Source organism: Haliotis rufescens, unplaced genomic scaffold, assembly GCF_023055435.1.
Source record: "Haliotis rufescens isolate VD_foot unplaced genomic scaffold, xgHalRufe1.0.p SCAF_6, whole genome shotgun sequence".
Taxonomy (NCBI): Eukaryota; Metazoa; Mollusca; class Gastropoda; order Lepetellida; family Haliotidae; genus Haliotis; species Haliotis rufescens.
In genome coordinates this window covers 7,758,484-7,776,639 of record NW_025964334.1, presented here as the reverse complement: position 1 = coordinate 7,776,639, position 18,156 = coordinate 7,758,484, and the positions used below count along the sequence as shown (strand labels likewise).

The window sequence follows — 18,156 nt, the reverse complement described above, 5'->3', positions numbered from 1 at the left end:
TAACCCCCCCTGGATGCCCAAGGGACATATGTCCCTCCTCTTTCCATCCTCACCTTGAAGTCGAATAAAATTCAACATACATCACGCACTCAAAGACACTTCACAGGTTTGATTTCTCTGGGAAATTTCCCTGTTCTGTGATATCACCCACTGTCATTTTAGGCAAAGCAAAATTACTGAAAATAACCTCTGAAAATTAGGTACATCGTAAATGTCGCCATTTTTTACACATTACTTCATCACCATTCACGGCGTTATTTTCAGCACGTTTTTAAATCTAAATTTCGGATATTTACTCGGAGAGATGAATTTCAAAAATAGCATGTTATTGATCACGGGTATCTGTCCTTTATCAAATCAGCACTGATCATTCCAGAACGTCGCCGATTAACCTAGAATCGTTTCGAATGTTTTCGAAAATACGCAAAGCGGATATTATATTTACGACAAACAACCGCTGGCTATAATTATTGCATTGTAATTATTTTCCCCTACTAATTACAATGTTTGGACGTCAGCGCAAGACATATTTTGCTTCTTTTTAAAATATTTAATGAAAGAACTTCAAATAGATCTAGAATGTGCGAAAAAGGTCACCAAGATATGCGCTACTTGGTACTAAAACCGTCAAAGTTCATCTGTGTTATCCTGTAATTTGTAAGATATGTGACTTACCATGGTTACGACTCGAATAAAACAATTGAACAATAGTAATTAATTAATAAGGAACTGTGGGCATGATTAAATTACTAATTACAGGTTCTTCATTGTAAGATCCAATCGGATTTACACCAATCGGTTGTTAGGGTGTGGATAATTAATTTATTGTTTTCTTCGGGTCACGTGTTGAAGGTATGGAAATAGGTTCGAACACGTTTTGTGAATTTGTAAGAATTGTATATACATGATTGGACTCGACGACTGACGATAAGTTACGTCCCTTCCGAGTTAGTTTGGTAGAGGGCGCTATTTCACACACCGGCAGCATGGCGGCGGTAAGCATTTTTGTTCCAGAAGTTTCGTTTTAGATTTATTTCATATTAATTGTAATACTACATACAGCTATTCGACAATGATTGTATACTAGGTGTGCTATGTCAGCTTGGCATTATAGAGTTGTCCTTTTCTTGTTTTGCGGTAGAAATTGTGGATAGTTGCCATGGACTCACTGAATGGTTATCTTTGTTGTCCAGTTTTCGAGCACATTCCGCACATTGATTCAAAGAGCATTTGGCTATCTTTAGGATGTACGATTACTCAAGTTTATTCAATAAAATTTTTTATCATGATTATAATTTATACCTGAAGTGTTTTCATCATTAACTCCCAATGACAGCATCATTTAATTTCCATATAAATAACAACAATAAAACATGTTGATGTCAGATCAACAATTTACATCATGTACATGTTATTTCCAGACAACAGTAGAAAAAGTTCAAGAAGTTAGAGAAGTGACAAGGATTGAAAGAATTGGTAAGCTTTTTCTTTCACACAAACATGTTGAAGAATACTGGGATAATGTCATTGCCATTGTTAGCTAAAACCATGATATACTGTGATATATTTCAACTCCTCGTAAACTTTAACGAGTGGATCACTTGTATTTACTGTTATATGTATCTATGTGAATATTTTTGTGAGGTGAGACTCAAATAAACAATCGGTCTGTCTACAAAACTGGGGAGTTCAGGGACCCCCCCATTATTTATTACAAGGGTCATTACAGGAAATATGAAGTCTTGTAAAGTACTAAACTGATGTGGTGTACTGTACTGTTGAGATTTGATAAACCCCTTAATTACAGGGTCTTTATGTGTTTATATTTCATGTCAAGAATTTGTTACAATGAACATTACTTTGCATGCTAAGGGACGCACTAAATATTTTTAGGTGTCCATACTAATACATTTGTAGTGGACGCATGTTTCTGCGTCATGTAAAGCCCTGTAACACTGCCAGGTACACATGGTAAATTATATGACATATTGACCTCAGTTTATCCATCCAATCCGATTATTAGAGTTGTCATGATACGCCTCCCTCACGTATCAATACATGTCCCGATACTTGAGTCATGATACGAAATGTACCAGGATATTTCATCTGCTACGTTTTTGTTTGAGGTTGTTCATAATAAAATAATATGTGTTTACTTGCTTGACCATGTTTACTTGTTAATTTAGTTAATTAGAAGTGTCATTCGATCAGATTTAGCATGAACTTTCATAATAGGTGGTAAGGTAATAGTGTCGGGTTATTGAAATACTTTGTTAACATGATTAATATTACTTTTTGAAAATTGATAGAGAATTAAGATGTTAATTGATATATCATGTAAAGATCTGTAAAGACTTACATGTACGCAATCTGAAAAAGCTACGTTGGAGGTTGTTACACCGTTGGCTTATCTAATTTCTTCATGTGTATTTGTACGCATGCAACTCAGCATTAATTGAGTTATGGTGCTTTAGTTTGTATATTTTATGCGAATACAGAGCTTATCTGGAGCTCTGACCTGTTCTCACACATGATATTATGTACAACCATGACCTTTTAATCAGGCGCACACTCCCACATCCGAGGCTTGGGTCTTGATGATGCGTTGGAAGCAAGGAAGGTGTCGCAGGGGATGGTGGGGCAGGGGGATGCCCGGAGAGCAGCTGGGGTCATCTTGGAGATGATAAAGGTAATCTTTTGAATTATTGATATTAATATCAAATATTAGTTGTAGTTAACATGTTGCTTAGGCTTATATTGAATACGAGGGCACGGGTGACCCAGTTGTCTAAGGTGCCGAAATTCACTGTGCAGAGTTGCGTCCCTTGGGAATGCCAGAAACCTATGATTGTGGGTTCGAATCCCGATTTTGCCCAATTATATTTCTAGTTTTGTCAGCACCATACCCGTGCTCGTGGGTTTCACCGAAGTGGTAAACGTCTGAGACCTGCATCACTTCGAGCTTTTCTCCCACATTAAGCTGACACGCTGTGATATAACTGGAATAATGTTAAAAGCAGCGTTAAACCCAACTCACTCACTTACTCTTAGATTGAATGAGTAGGGCTGTGAACATCCTAGATTATCCAGTGTATTATATCTCCATATATATATACTGGACCCATTTTCCACCAACTCTCCAGCTGTCTTATCTGTAACATCACATAATTTCTTCCGATCATCAGCTTGAAATCAACAAATATTCAAAATATACATTCTGCAAAAACATTTGACGTACATCCACATTTTAAATCATGACCGCCAGCCTTTGATGTGTTTTATTAAGAAAGACTGTTTTAAATTAACTTTAAGCTGTAAAAGACGTTTTCATGAGTATTAAGACAATATTGCTAAAAGCAGCTTAAAACCGTACTCACTCACCATCATAATAGAACAGAGATATAATACTAATCGAGGATGAGGTTTAAGAAGTTGATTCATCATTGTGTAGACGTTTTGGGATTGTGTCACAACTTAATTTAAGCAGGGGAGCACAGGTTGCGCTTTTGTATGAAATGATGCAATTTGCTTTTCCTTACATGCACCAGGATCCGTTGATTGTTTGATCATGTGTATCGTTGCTTCCCTCCCACAGTAAGCAGTGTTCGACTGAAATACTTCTAAAGCTGGGTAAAATCTATCTTGCTCACATTATCTGAGAATGTCACCAGGAAACTGTTCCTGTCAGCAGTATGACTGTTGCTTTTGAACAGATGCTTCTGTAATGATTTATAGTTATGATTATATGATTATGACAAATGTCTGATTAACTTTGTTTGTTATGTTGACAGGAGGGAAAGATAGCTGGTCGTGCAGTGTTGATAGCTGGCCAGCCAGGTACAGGAAAGACAGCTATAGCCATGGGTGAGTTCCCTGGACCCTTATTGCGTGAATGATAATGATGATGATGATGATGATGATGTTGGAGACTTAATGAGCACTTCCAGGGGTGCCGATTTTGCACTCGGGGCATACCTAAAAACATATGAAGAAATGATTTAAAAAATGTAATTTGCAAATGTATACCCAAAACAATTCCCATCACGGGGTGAAGGTTTAGAAAAGGGTTTGGAAAAGGGGCCTGAAAAGTAGCTGATGGAATTGATGTGAAAGTGTGATTTTTTAGTTCTTTTTGCTTGTTTGTTTTTATGGGTAGTGCATTTAGATCCTACCGTTTAATTTGGTTTTGATAGTTGCAGGAATAAGGTAGGAGTTACTGAAATGTGGTACTGTGTACGCCTATTGTGTAGAGGGTAGTATTAACCACTGTTTCCCTGGTCTAGCCCTGGTTATTTCCATGCAGTCCTGATTTAGCTGGGATGTTTACTAACTGTGAAATAAACCACATTGATATTTCCATCTGTTTATCTGGGCAAGTTCTCTGAGGTTTGGTTTAACTGCATTATAGTAGTTTCTTCATCCAGTAATAACCATGTGTATCCCACTAGTCCTTCCTGCTAATGCCCCCATGGGGATTCCGGGTTAGAATAGCTCCCCAGCAGCATACCATATTCGACGTAATAAGCGCCCAGGGCGCTCTTAGTTGAAAGATCGTAAATTTCGTGGTTTATGCTGACAGCCTGAATGATACAAAAGAAAAGTCTGTGAGTATTATACACGACAAACCAGAATTTCCAGAATTAAATTGCCTGTAATTAAGGGAGCATATAACACATGAGTGTGTATAATACACGAATAAATAAGTCTTGTGTACATTGATCTATCGGAAGGGGTGCAAATTGGGATTGTTCACCAGCCAATATATTAGCAAATATCGCCGTGGGAGCTTATTAGACCGGGGCGCTTATTACGTCGAATACGGTATGCTGGTCGTAGGAGCACACACAAAATATTCAGGTGGTCGGACTTGGTTGATTCTGTGTCATCCTAACGGCATGAATTGTGTGTCAGCTTGGGTTGTTATCTCCCCAGGGAGCTGAGAATGTAAATAGAGCGCTCACTGATCCTTTAACCAGGGTGATTATTGTAGAGCTTTGAGAATGTTTTCAAGTGTTGATTTGTCACATTATGAATCTACCCCACATTATTATTACTGATTGGTTGTTGGTTTGTGTGTTGTTTAACGCCGCACTCAGCAATATTCCAGCTATATGACGGCGGTTTGTAAATAATCAAAATCGACAATCGACATTCCAGTGATTAATATCATAATCAACGATCCACGCATTTGGGATCGATGACATGCATCAACCAAGTCAGCGAGCCTGACCACCCAATCCCGTTAGTCGCCTTTTACGACAAGCATAGTCACCTTTTACGGCAAGCATGGGTTGCTGAAGACCTATTCTACCCCAGAATCTTCACGGGTCTATTACTGAACATTGCAGGCATGGCCCAGGCCCTTGGTTCCGACACGCCCTTCACCAGTATTGCCGGCAGCGAGATCTTCTCCCTGGAGATGAGCAAGACAGAGGCTCTCACACAGGCCTTTAGGAAGTCCATCGGAGTCCGAATCAAGTGAGTGGAGATACATTGGATGTGTTTCGGGGCTCATGAAACATGAGGAGGATTTTGAGAGACTTGTCTTCATAACAATTCTGACATTTTGTCCGTTTGGGTTAGGGGTGGTAAATGTTGTTTGGTGAAAGTTACTGTTTTAAAGGGGCGGTCGGGTAGCGTAGTGGTTAAAGCGTTTGCTCGTCACGCCGAAGACCCGGGTTCGATTTCCGACATGGGTTCAATGTGTGAAGCCCATTTCTGGTGTCCCCCGCCGTGATATTGCTGGAATATTGCTAAAAGCGGCGTAAAACCATACTCACTCACTACTGTTTTAAAGGGGGCACGACTGGCCCAGTCATCTAAGATGCCACAATTCGCTGTGCAGAGTTACATCCCTTGGCCATGCCAGAAACCTGTGACTGTGGGTTTGGATCCTGGTTCGCCTCAACTATGTGGCTTCGTCAGCACCGTACCTGTGCTCGTGGGTTTCAGTAAAATGGACCTGCATCACTTTGGGTTTTCCTCCCACATTAAGTTGACATGCCATGATATAAATACCATACTGTTCAAAGTGATTTTAAACCCAACTCACTCACTCATTGTTTTAAAGGGTGTTAGATGTTGACTTGTACACTGCTACCTTTCTATGCGATAGTGAAACTGCAAACTGCTCGGCGTGCATACTCCTGCCACCTATGGATAGTTGGCTTATCATCAGCACTGAAAATGCAGCCTTAGAATTTTATGCTTATCTGCTAGCTCGAGAAACTATCCCAGAATGCTAGTCCGCAGTGACTGGTGGCATTTGAGGGCTGTAATTCTGAATGCTTCAATTTTGATTCAAATTGGAACAGAATGTGACAAGTATGTAAACCCAAATTTCTTAGGCTGAAGATGAGTTCTATTTTACAAGAAAGTTTTCACATGCAATAAATATGAGAGATCTTTAACTGAAATTTTCTATTTTTAAAGGGAGGAGACAGAAATTATCGAAGGTGAAGTTGTAGAAGTACAAATAGATCGGCCGGCCACAGGAACTGTAAGTATGATCAATTAGTGCCACAGTTTCTGCACTACCAGTTGTGCTTCTTTCATCTTGAACAGGGACAGTCGGGTAGCCTAGTGGTTAAAGCGTTTGCTCGTCACACCGAAGACCCGGGTTTGATTCCTGACATGGGTACAATGTGTGAAGCCCATTTCTGGTGTTCCCTGCCGTGATATTGCTGGAAAATTGCTAAAAGCAGCATAAAACCATACTTACTCACTCACTCATCTTGAGGCTTATTGTCACAGTGGATTCAGTGTCTTCATGTAGTCTGTCTCCCAGACCCCAGGGAATAGTTTATAAAATTAATCCAACTCAAGTCTAGAATTATTCATTTTATTTGGCAAGTCTAGATTGCCTCAGTTCCAGACATTAAGCATTGTTGTGGGCTCCATTTGGATGTTTCTTTTTTGTAGATACATACCGGTAGTTTTAAATAAGATAACTTTATTACTGGGACTAAATATTGATACTCGCCCTTATTTGGGGTCCTGAGGAAGAGGTCTCCTGCATACAACATGTACAATGGTTGTTAGCTCAACTGGTGTTGGATCTGTAGGTTTGAGCAATTTCATGGCATCAATGGCTAAACATGTTTATGTACCACAGTAAAATTGTGTCTCTTTTAAAATTGATGCAAGACTTGTATCTGTAATGTATTGATTGATTAATTCAACTTCATTTTGATGACATGTCAGCAAAGGTCAAGATTGTTTGGGGGCAGTGGGATAGCCTAGTGTTTAAATCCAACTCACTCACTCAAGGTTGTGTTAGGTCTTTTGTAACTTATGTTGGTTCTGAGACAGTGTACAGTTACAATGTGACCCGCGAAGATCCAGAGGAGAATAGGTCTTCAGCAATCCATATTTGCCATAAAAGGTGACTATGCTTGTTGTAAGAGCTGAGTAACAGCATCAGGTGGTTGATGCATGTCATTGTATCCCAGTTGCCTGGATCGATACTCATGATGTTGATCACTGTTTTGTCTGGTCCAGACTTGATTATTTACAAACCACTGTCATATAGCTGGAATATTGCTGAGTCTGACGTTAAACAAGAAACAAACAGTTACAATGTTTTAAGAAATGTAACTTGAGATTTTTGAGATATAAAAACGTCACAGGTCAAGGTTCATAATAGCTCATCAGTAAAATTAATGTTAGGGTCAAAGATCACCTGATAGCGTCCTCTTTATCTCCAGGGCTTAGCATTTTGGTAAACCTACACTAACCGAAATGCTAGCCCTTGACGTACAAGGGATGACCTGATGGTGGCTGCAACATCCGCTTGGCTGATCCCCTTATGTGTTGTTTCCTTGGCGATGTGTGTCTGTAGTCATGGTGTGTGTTGCAGGGAGCCAAGGTGGGGAAGCTGACCCTCAAGACAACCGAGATGGAAACCATCTACGACTTGGGACAGAAGATGATTGAGTCTCTCACCAAGGAGAAGGTTCAGGCAGGGTAAGGGAGGCAACTCATGCTAAGGGAGGCAACTCATGTTAAGGGAGGTAACTCATGTTAAGGGAGGTAACTCATGGTATTTTGAAAGATAAATTGGTGTTGTCTTTTAGTGGCTTTGTTCTTCAGTTTTCTCAAGTTTCTAATACTTGGGTTGTGATTGAACTACCTCTGATATCTTGTATCTTAATCTTGACCTGTATCACAAGTATACTTGCTGAAATGTATTGAGAACAATTTCATATTAACGAATGTTATATGTTCATTTGCTGGAAAAATGCATCTGTAAATGTCAAGCCAGGATACATGATATGATCACAAAGATAATGCTCAACCCAAACATTAATCTATTTCCATGTCTTTCGGGGCAGTGGGGGAAGCCTAGTGGTTAAAGTGTTTGCTGGTAACCCAGAGGGCATTGTTCGATTCTCTAAATGGGTACAATGTGCAAAGCCCGTTCCTCAAGCCCCTGTTGTATTACTGCTATAAGTTGACTCACTCACTCACTCACTCACTCACTCACTCACTCACTCACTCACTCACTCACTCACTCACTCACTCACTCACTCACTCACTCACTCACTCACTCACTCACTCACTCACATATTTTCATCCTAGTGTTATTTGAATCTCGTTCACCATTTTTTCAGAGATATTATCACAATTGACAAAGCTACAGGAAAGATCACAAAGCTGGGAAGATCCTTCACACGAGCCCGAGACTATGATGCCATGGGATCACAGGTAGGCACATAGCTGTAGACACTGTGTCCATTCATCTTTGAATATCAGCTTTACTACATGTCTCTGACCCGTGAAGATTCCGGGGTAGAATAGGTCTTCAGCAACCCATGCTTGCCGTAAAAGGTGACTATGCTTGTCGTAAAAGGCGACTAACGGGATCGGTTGGTCAGGCTCGCTGACTTGGTTGATGCATGTCATTGATCCCAATTGGGTAGATCGATGCTATGATATCAATCACTGGATTGTCTGCTCCAGAATTGATTATTTACAGACCGCCGTCATATAGCTGGAATATTGCTGAGTGCGGCGTAAAACAACAAACCAACCAACCAACCAACTACATGTCTCCACTGGGGTCACGGATCATCCTGCTAGAAATGTCTGCAATGTGCTCTGTAGGATAAACTGTTCACTTCTACACCTCGTGTTGGTACAAATCATAAATATTTGTAGAATCAGCACTTTGAATCTCTTCCTTCGTTAATCACATACCCAAAATACTTATCCTTTTTTGCTGAAAGTGAATTTGAAGATTCCAGAATGAAACAAAAACTTTGGTGTTTTCGTGGAGCTGCCATCTTGCTTTTCAAATCATATGCCATTTTTTGTTTTCGATCTGGAGTCCTTACTGTTCACTTTCTATGAAAAAAGTGTCTACATCCTGTGCTCTTTATCGTAGTCAGAACCTCGTGTGAATCTGTGATATTTTCAATGTATGCCGTTTCTGGATTGTTTTCCTACAAGCCTATCTTTCCGTGCTCCAGACCAAGTTTGTCCAATGTCCCGAGGGTGAACTGCAGAAGAGGAAGGAGGTGGTCCACACCGTCACGCTGCACGAGATCGACGTCATCAACAGCCGCACACAAGGGTTTCTGGCCCTTTTTTCAGGTAGGCACACGGTAGGGCCTCGGACATCCGCTTAGGGGACAACGTGAGGGATATAACCTTGGGGACAGCATGGGGAGGAGGGACAACCTGGGGACAGCAGTGGGTGGGGTGGGGTGGAGGGGGGTCAACGTGATGACAGCATTGAGGGGGGGGGGGGTACAGCCTGGAGTAGGCTCAGTGGCTAGGAAACCAAAGACATTCAGAAGGCCCCCCTTTGTGGTTTACTGATTTTTAGTACAGATTTTTAGTTGAAAGATGATTGATATGTTCACAGTAATGTGTATTTCGCATTTTGTTTGAAAAAAAGTATAGGTTTAATTGGCATTTCAACTAAGTTTGTTCGCTGCAGCTCGATCTCTGAAAACAAATTTAATTCAATTTTCTAAAAGCCCCGGGTGCTTTTTACGGGGAATACAGTACATACAATACAATGATAAATATTCTAAGAGTTTATTAACAGTCCCTTTTTTTTCTAGTTTATGTAACATTTCTCTCCCATCATAAGGGGGCACGGGTGGCCCAGTCGTCTAAGGCGCCACGATTCGCTATGCAGAGTTGCGTCCCTTGGGCACGCCAGAAACCTATGATTGTGGGTTCGAATCCCTGTTCGCCCTGATTCTGTTTCTAGGTTTGTCAGCACCATACCCGTACCCATGCTCGTGGGTTTCACTGAAGTGGTAAACGTCTGAGACCTGCATCACTTCGGGCTTTCCTCCCACATTAAACTGACACGCCGTGATATAACTGGAATAATGTTAAAAGCGGCGTTTAACCCAACTCACTCACTCTCCCATCATAAGGCAGTCAGGCAAACAAAAATATATTCCAACTGTTTCTATCTCATTATCTGATTATGGCTTTGTTTCCAGATTGAATGAGTCAGCCATGGAAGACACCAGGTTCCTGACTTCCTTTATGTGGCTGCAGTCTGCAGATGTCAGTGTACAATATTTAATTGAGTCTTATTTCATGTTGTGTTTCAGGGGACACTGGTGAAATCAAGGCAGAAGTCCGAGAACAAATCAATTCAAAGGTTGCAGAATGGCGGGAAGAGGGGAAGGCTGAAGTCGTACCTGGGGTGTGTTTCAATCTTGCAAAGTTATTCAAACAAGCTTCCTGAAAGTAATCCTTTGAGAGTTCTGGGTCACAGTACCTTAGTCAACTAAGCTAGGGGCTTGTCGGGATGCATGACTTGGCTCATAGTGTGTCATGCCTTGATGGTGTTAGATCAGAATAATGCAGTGATGACACAACGATGTCTTGCGTCAGTGACGTTTAGTCAATTAGATTCCACCTTGACATGCGCACAGAGCAACACTCTGATCCTGACTTGTGTCTCACTGCTCTACCCCCAGCAACCCACCAACCTCACTTACGTCACTTATACAGAACAATACTGACTGTAGAACTACAGACACGATCACTCACTAGGTGCCGCCATCTTGAATGAAGTCTCGCTCTCACAAGATCTTGTTATATATTTACAAACTAACTTGGATTGTTGCTCCTACATTCAGTCTCTGGTTTGGTGGACATACTCGAGTACTTTCAGGCTTCCACCCGTGAAGATCCGGGGTAGAATAGGTCTTCAGCAACCCATGCCTACCGTAAAAGGCGACTATGCTTGTCGTAAGAGGCGACTAATGGGATCGGGTGGTCAGGCTGGCTGACTTGGTGGATGCATGTCATCGATCCCGATTGTGTGGATTGATGCTCAGGCTTACAGGCTTCAGTGATAGAGATGAAATATTGTTGAAACAACACTCACTCTCTCAAACATTGATTGTTATTTGGTCAGGTGTGACATTAGCCACAAATTACCATCTCCCTGCGGCAAGGGAGTTAAATGATTATAAAAGTCCAGTTTCCACCCTTGCCGAACTAGGCTGGATTTTTGGAGTTATGTTTTAAGTGGACTAAAAACTCCCTTGCCCCAGGAAGATGATACTTGCTCACTCAAATGGCGGGGGCACGGGTGACCCAGTCGTCTAAGGCGCCGCAATTCTCTGTGCAGAGTTGCATCCCTTTGGCGCACCAGAAACCTATGATTGTGGGTTCAAATCTCGGTTCGCCCCGTTTATGTTTCTAGGTTTGTCAGCACCATACCCATGCTCATTGGTTTCACCAAAGTGGTAAACGACCTGCATCACTTCGAGCTTTCCTCCCACATTAGGCTGACACGTCGTGATATAACTGGAATACTGTTAAAAGCGGCATTAAACCCAACTCACTCAAATGTGACGCAATGTCAAAATGTTTCAATCTCATACATGTTTCATGGTTGGCATTAGAAGATGATGACAAAGACCAACGACTCCTCTTTTGTGTTGTAATGTTTTGTTTTGTGTTGTAATGTTTCTGAATGTACGCCATGTTTCAGGTGCTGTTTATTGATGAGGTTCACATGTTGGACATTGAGTGTTTCTCCTACCTGAATCGCGCCCTGGAGAGTGATATGGCGCCCATACTCATCGTGGCCACCAACAGAGGCATCACAAAGTCAGTTGGCACATCGACTACTTTAATGTGGGGTGGGGGAGTGTGTTGGAGGGGATGTTGGGTGCTGAGCGACTTGTCGTACTCTGACAGCATGGTGTGAGATGTGCATAATATCAATCACTGGTTTGTCTGGTCCAAACTCGATTATTTACATGTTGTCATGGATTCAAATCCTGGATCCTTGGTTCCTACTCCTTGTGGGTTTCAAATATCTAGAACTTGCATCACTTTGGGCTGAAGAAATGTACAAAGCAACATGAAGCCAAACTTACTCACAAAACATTCAAATGTAGCAGTCAGTGTTGAATGTTTCACAAAGTATGCGAGGTAAATAGGAGTAAATACAGGCACTTGCTTTATGGTTAAGTGTCAAATTTGATTATGACAGATGCTCATGTGTTGATGAGGGCGGTGGGGTAACCTAGTGGTTAAAGCATTCGCTCATCACGCCAAAGACCTGTGTCGATTCCCCACATTGGTACATTGTGTGAAGCCCATTTCTGGAGTCTCCTGCCTTGATATTGCTGGAATATTGCTAAAAGCGGCGTAAGACCATACTCACTCACTCATGTAATGATATCAGTGTTCAACGTTGAGGGTGTCCTTGATGTTTGTTGCTATCTATTATCTAGAATCCATGTAACACTACTTATCCCAGAATTGATTTGTCTCTCCGCAATGAACTCCTGTTTTGTCACTCTCTACAATGACACCCGTGAAGAACCAGGCTGAAATAGGTCTTCAGAAACCCATGCTTGCTGTAAGAAGCCACTATGCTTGTTGTAAGAGGAAGCTACTAACGGGATCGGGTGGTCAGGCTCGCTGACTTGGTTGATGCTTGTCATCGTACCCCAATTGCGTGGATCAATACTCATGATGTCAATCACTGTTTTGTCAGCTCCAGACTTGATTATTTACAAACCGCTGTCTTAGAGCTGGAAAATTGCTGAATGCGGCGTTAATCAACAAACAAACATACAAACAAACAAAGAAACGAACAAACAAACGAACAAACTCTACAATGACACTAGTGTGTGTAATGGTGCACTCCTGTTTAGGATCCGAGGCACACAGTACAAGAGCCCCCACGGCATCCCGATCGACCTGCTGGACCGACTCCTCATCATCACAACATCACCCTACGATGAGAAGGAGATCAAACAGATCCTCAAGATCAGGTAGGAACCACATCGCTTGTTGTTACATTGGCCGAGTGTCATGTGGTGGAGGTGAATTGCTCTATCTGAATCCCCCATTAACCCAGTGCTGTGTTGTGCAGGTGTATTGCTCTATCTGAATCCCCCATTGTGTTGTGTGGTGCAGGTGTATTGCTCTATCTGAATCCCCCATTGTGTTGTGCGGTGCAGGTGTATTGCTCTATCTGAATCCCCCATTAACCCAGTGCTGTGTTGTGCAGGTGTATTGCTCTATCTGAATCCCCCATTGACCGAGTGTTGTGTGGTGGAGGTGTATTGCTCTATCTGAATCCCCCATTGTGTTGTGTGGTGCAGGTGTATTGCTCTATCTGAATTCCCCATTAACCCAGTGCTGTGTTGTGCAGGTGTATTGCTCTATCTGAATCCCCCATTGTATTGTGTGGTGCAGGTGTATTGCTCTATCTGAATCCCCCATTAACCCAGTGCCGTGTGGTGGAGGTGTATTGCTCTATCTGAATCCCCCATTGTGTTGTGTGGTGCAGGTGTATTGCTCTATCTGAATCCCCCATTAACCCAGTGTTGTGTGGTGCAGGTATATTGCTCTATCTGAATCCCCCATTAACCCAGTGTTGTGTGGTGCAGGTGTATTGCTCTATCTGAATCCCCCATTAACCCAGTGTTATGTGGTGCAGGTATATTGCTCTATCTGAATCCCCCATTAACTGAGTGTTGTGTGGTGCAGGTGTATTGCTCTATCTGAATCCCCCATTGTGTTGTGTGGTGCAGGTATATTGCTCTATCTGAATCCCCCATTAACCCAGTGTTGTGTGGTGCAGGTGTATTGCTCTATCTGAATCCCCCATTAACCCAGTGTTGTGTGGTGCAGGTGTATTGCTCTATCTGAATCCCCCATTGACCCAGTGTTGTGTGGTGCAGGTGTGAGGAAGAAGATGTAGAGATGAACGAGGACGCCTTGACAGTGCTCACCCGCATCGGGATGGAGACGTCGCTGAGATACGCCATCCAGCTCATCACCACCGCTAGTCTGTGTTGTCGCAAGAGGAAGGTGAGTCACTAGCATGTGGTCTTTAGACCCAGACCTGGGTGAGAAGTGGTCCCCGTAACCTGTACTTGTACAAGTCTGCTGAAGTGTATTGGGTGTCCGCCATGGCTGATGGCAGGTCATCATGCCTCAATCCAGGGAGGCCGACATCAGGTCGCCACACGCCAGTCACGCCGAAGACCCGGGTTCGATTCCCGACATGGGTACAATGTGTGAAGCCCATTTCTGGTGTCTGCCTTCGTGATATTGCTGGAAAATTGCTAAAAGCGGCGTTAAACCATATTCACACATGCCTTCAGTCACTGGTTTGTCTGGTCCAGACTCAAATGGGGACACAGGTGGCCCATTCGTCTAAGGCGCTGCAATTCCCTGTGCAGAGTTGTGTCCATTGGGCAAGTCAGTAACCTATGATTGTGGGTTCGAATCCCGGTTCATTGTTTCTGGGTTTGTCAGCACCATACCCTGTGCTCGTGGGTTATACTGAAATGGTAAGTGTCTAAGACCTGCATTACTTTACCCCCCCCCCCATTAAGCTGACACACCGTGATATTTCAAGAATACTGTTACAAGCGGAGTTAAACCCATCTTACTCACTCCAGACTCTCATATTTCAGGCTGCCATGATATTGCTGACTGCAGCAAGAAACATTCACTCACTCATTCACAGGTGTTCATATCTCAGGCCCACGTACATCAATGTTTAGTTATTGAGAAGGACTATTTGACATGTGCATGGCCTCACCATGCAGAAGTTTTTTTGTTTGTTTGTTGTTTAATGCCGCACTATTGCTGATTGTAAAAAAATCGAGTCTGGACCAGACAATCCAGTGATTGATGTCATGAGCATCAATCCACACAATTGGGATATGATGACATGCATCAACCAAGTCAGCGAGTCTGACCACCCGATCCCGTTGTCGCTTCTTACAACAAGCATACTGGAAACCTATTATACCCCCGATCTTCACGGGTCGTTCACCATACAGAAGTGTCTATCACCGATGTGATGTCCACAGAATGATAGCTGGAAAATAATGACAATGTATCCACTGCACTTGAAACAAGAAGTATGATACAACTCCTTTGTGCATTCTCAATGGGGATTCCGGGTTAAAATTGATCCCCAGCAACCTATGCTTGTTGTAAGAGCTGATGATAGACTGATGAGTTAGACTCAGTGATTTGGTTGATTCTGTCTTCATACCCCAGCGGTGTGGACTGTTGCTTATACCAATATCAATCACTGGATTGTCTGGTCAAGACTGATTATTTACAGCTTGAATAGCTTGAATATTGCCGAGTGCAGCGCTAAACAACAAACAAAGTGGTGGCTAGTTCCTTTCAAAAGTTCACCCCGATTATGTTTCTAGGTTTGTCAGCACCAAACCCGTGCTCGTGGGTTTCACCGAAATGGTAAACGTCTGAAACCTGCATCACTTCGGGCTTTCCTCCCACATTAAGCTGACACGCCGCGATATGACTGGAATAATGTTAAAAGCGGGGTTAAACCCCACTCACTCACTCACTTGTATATGTATCAATCACCTAAAGTCAAGATATACTCTCCAAAATAATGTATACAGAGTATTAATACTCACTCACTCACTCCTTTCAAAAGTATGAAAAAATAGTTTGCTAATTGTAGTTTGGATGACTACTAGTGCTGAGTTAATGTTTGTGTGCTGTTCTCAGGGGGCCGAGGTGGATGTGGATGACATCAAACGAGTTTACTCCCTGTTCTTGGACGAGTCAAGATCAACGCAGTTCTTGAAGGAATACCAGCAGGAGTTTATGTTCAACGAGATGCCGGAATCAGGTAGTTATAACACCTGTTGAATGTAGCTCTAAACAGTCTATATTCAGGCCCGTGAGATCTCCGCGATTCCAACTGTTGCTAATAATGACACTCAATCCTCGCTCAATAGCCTCTATTCTTTGAAATGGATTTCCATAATTTGAAAGTGCCCAAATTAAAACAGTACTTGATGAAATATACCATTACTACATGTGGATGGAGAGAACATAATCAAGTACATCCATTTGGTAACTTCAATTGTGTGTTTATCAGATCTTGATGCCAAATGTTTGTTGTATTGATAAACTTGATACTCTTACAATTATTTTACAATGGATAGATTTTCATTGGAAATTCAACTGAAGCTACTTCAATTGATTTTTCAAAGTTTTGACTAGGAAAAATACCTCATACTGCTTGTCATTCAATTTAGTATGGTAACCAGTTAATGGAGTTGGGAATGTGTGATGGGAGTAGTCAAAGTTATATCTGTCAGATCTTTGGTTTCCAGGAGAGTCAATGGAAACAAGCTGATGGCAGACGCAGTTGGCAGCCATATTGGATCTGACAAAGGACTTCATTCCATGCTGGGCAGTCTCATTGTGTTCATCATTGCAAACTTGTACAAACTTTTATAATAAAACTCAAAACTACAATCTTATTTTTTCTTTGAGTACATCAGTAGAGATGCTGCTTAATGTATCATTTTGTGGGTTGTTTGGAGGTGATCATGACGAATATGTAACAATGTCCGTATGTGTCTGTTGTTAAACGTTGCACAACAGTTTCCCAGCCATATGACAGTGGCCTGTAAAAAACTGACATACTGGACACACAGGAAACATGATGGTTTTCCGCCTTTCATATGCATTTCCTGCCAACTATTAGATATGTTGGCAGCGAAGAGGATGTCTGTTGAAAATTCAAAAAGATGTGTAGTATGATTTACAACCTAAACAGGAATTTATGGTTATGATGTTATAGATGTAGGCTGTTTAAGAATTGTTGATATTGTGAGCAACGGTCCACGTCATTGGGGCACCATGGCATGCAATCAACCCAGCCATCAAGTTGTCATGGTTACCCAATCACTGCTCATGCTATCACCCACTGGTTTGGCTGACCCAGTTATGTATGCAATGTTTTAGATGTACCTCTAGGAGTACTGCCCAAAATGTTATCATCTGTGAACCAAAATACTGTAGATATTACAGCAGCATGGAGATTACACTTGAAAATATCACACAAGGAGTAGACAACACACATATTTATTTTTATAAACATAGAAATGAGAATCCACAAAGAATGACCGCAGGATCGACATGCTGGCAGACACAACCATGTTGGTGAAATCCAGATGGAAATGTTCCCAATGAATTCATCTCATTTTTTACAAACGTCTAGAAAAATGAGTGGTGGGTAATGTCCCTTTGTACTGACATCCCCAACAGAAGGTGAGTGAGTGAGTGAGGTTTTACGCCGCTTTTAGCAATATTTCAGCAATATCATGGCGGGGGACACCAGAAATGGGCTTCACACATTGTACCCAAGTCGGGAATCGAACCCGGGTCTTCGGCGTGACGAGCTAACGCTTTAACCACTAGGCTACCCGACCGCCCCCAACAGAAGGTGAGTGATTGAGTATGGTTTTACGCCGCTTATATCAATATTCCGGCAATATCACGGCAGGGGGACACCAGAAATGGGCTTTACACATTGTACCCATGTGGGGAATCAAACTAGGGCGTGACAAGCAAACGCTTAAACCACTAAGCTACCCCACCGCCCCAACCACAGACTAGGGAAACAAGTGGTAACAATGGTTGATCATCACGAACATTAACGATTGTAACTGCTTTTATGCAACCGTCTACAGCTGCTTGAGAACCTGACACACTGACCAGTCTTGAAATCATGCAGAGATTAATCTAATGAGACCCACCAGGAGAAAAGGAGACTTATGGGTGCTAGGATACAATTGTGCTGTGACATAAAGAAAGATGTTTGACATCAAATTGCTTTTGTAAAGATCGCCATGTACGATGACT

The 18,156-nt window shown here is 42.1% G+C and overlaps 1 protein-coding gene across 1 annotated transcript; it reads left to right on the top strand.

Moving 5' to 3' along the window:
• Positions 1–930: 930 nt before the first annotated feature.
• On the top strand, positions 931–16,764 carry LOC124143973 (ruvB-like 2). Its single transcript, XM_048386310.1, has 15 exons — positions 931–995; positions 1,422–1,476; positions 2,565–2,689; positions 3,792–3,864; positions 5,349–5,478; positions 6,433–6,499; positions 7,859–7,965; positions 8,613–8,706; positions 9,471–9,594; positions 10,578–10,672; positions 11,975–12,093; positions 13,152–13,271; positions 14,187–14,316; positions 16,006–16,129; positions 16,620–16,764. Exons 1-15 carry the CDS (start codon positions 987–989, stop codon positions 16,640–16,642), a joined length of 1,395 nt encoding a protein of 464 aa, XP_048242267.1. The 5' UTR covers positions 931–986; the 3' UTR covers positions 16,643–16,764.
• The last annotated feature ends 1,392 nt before the right edge of the window (positions 16,765–18,156 follow it).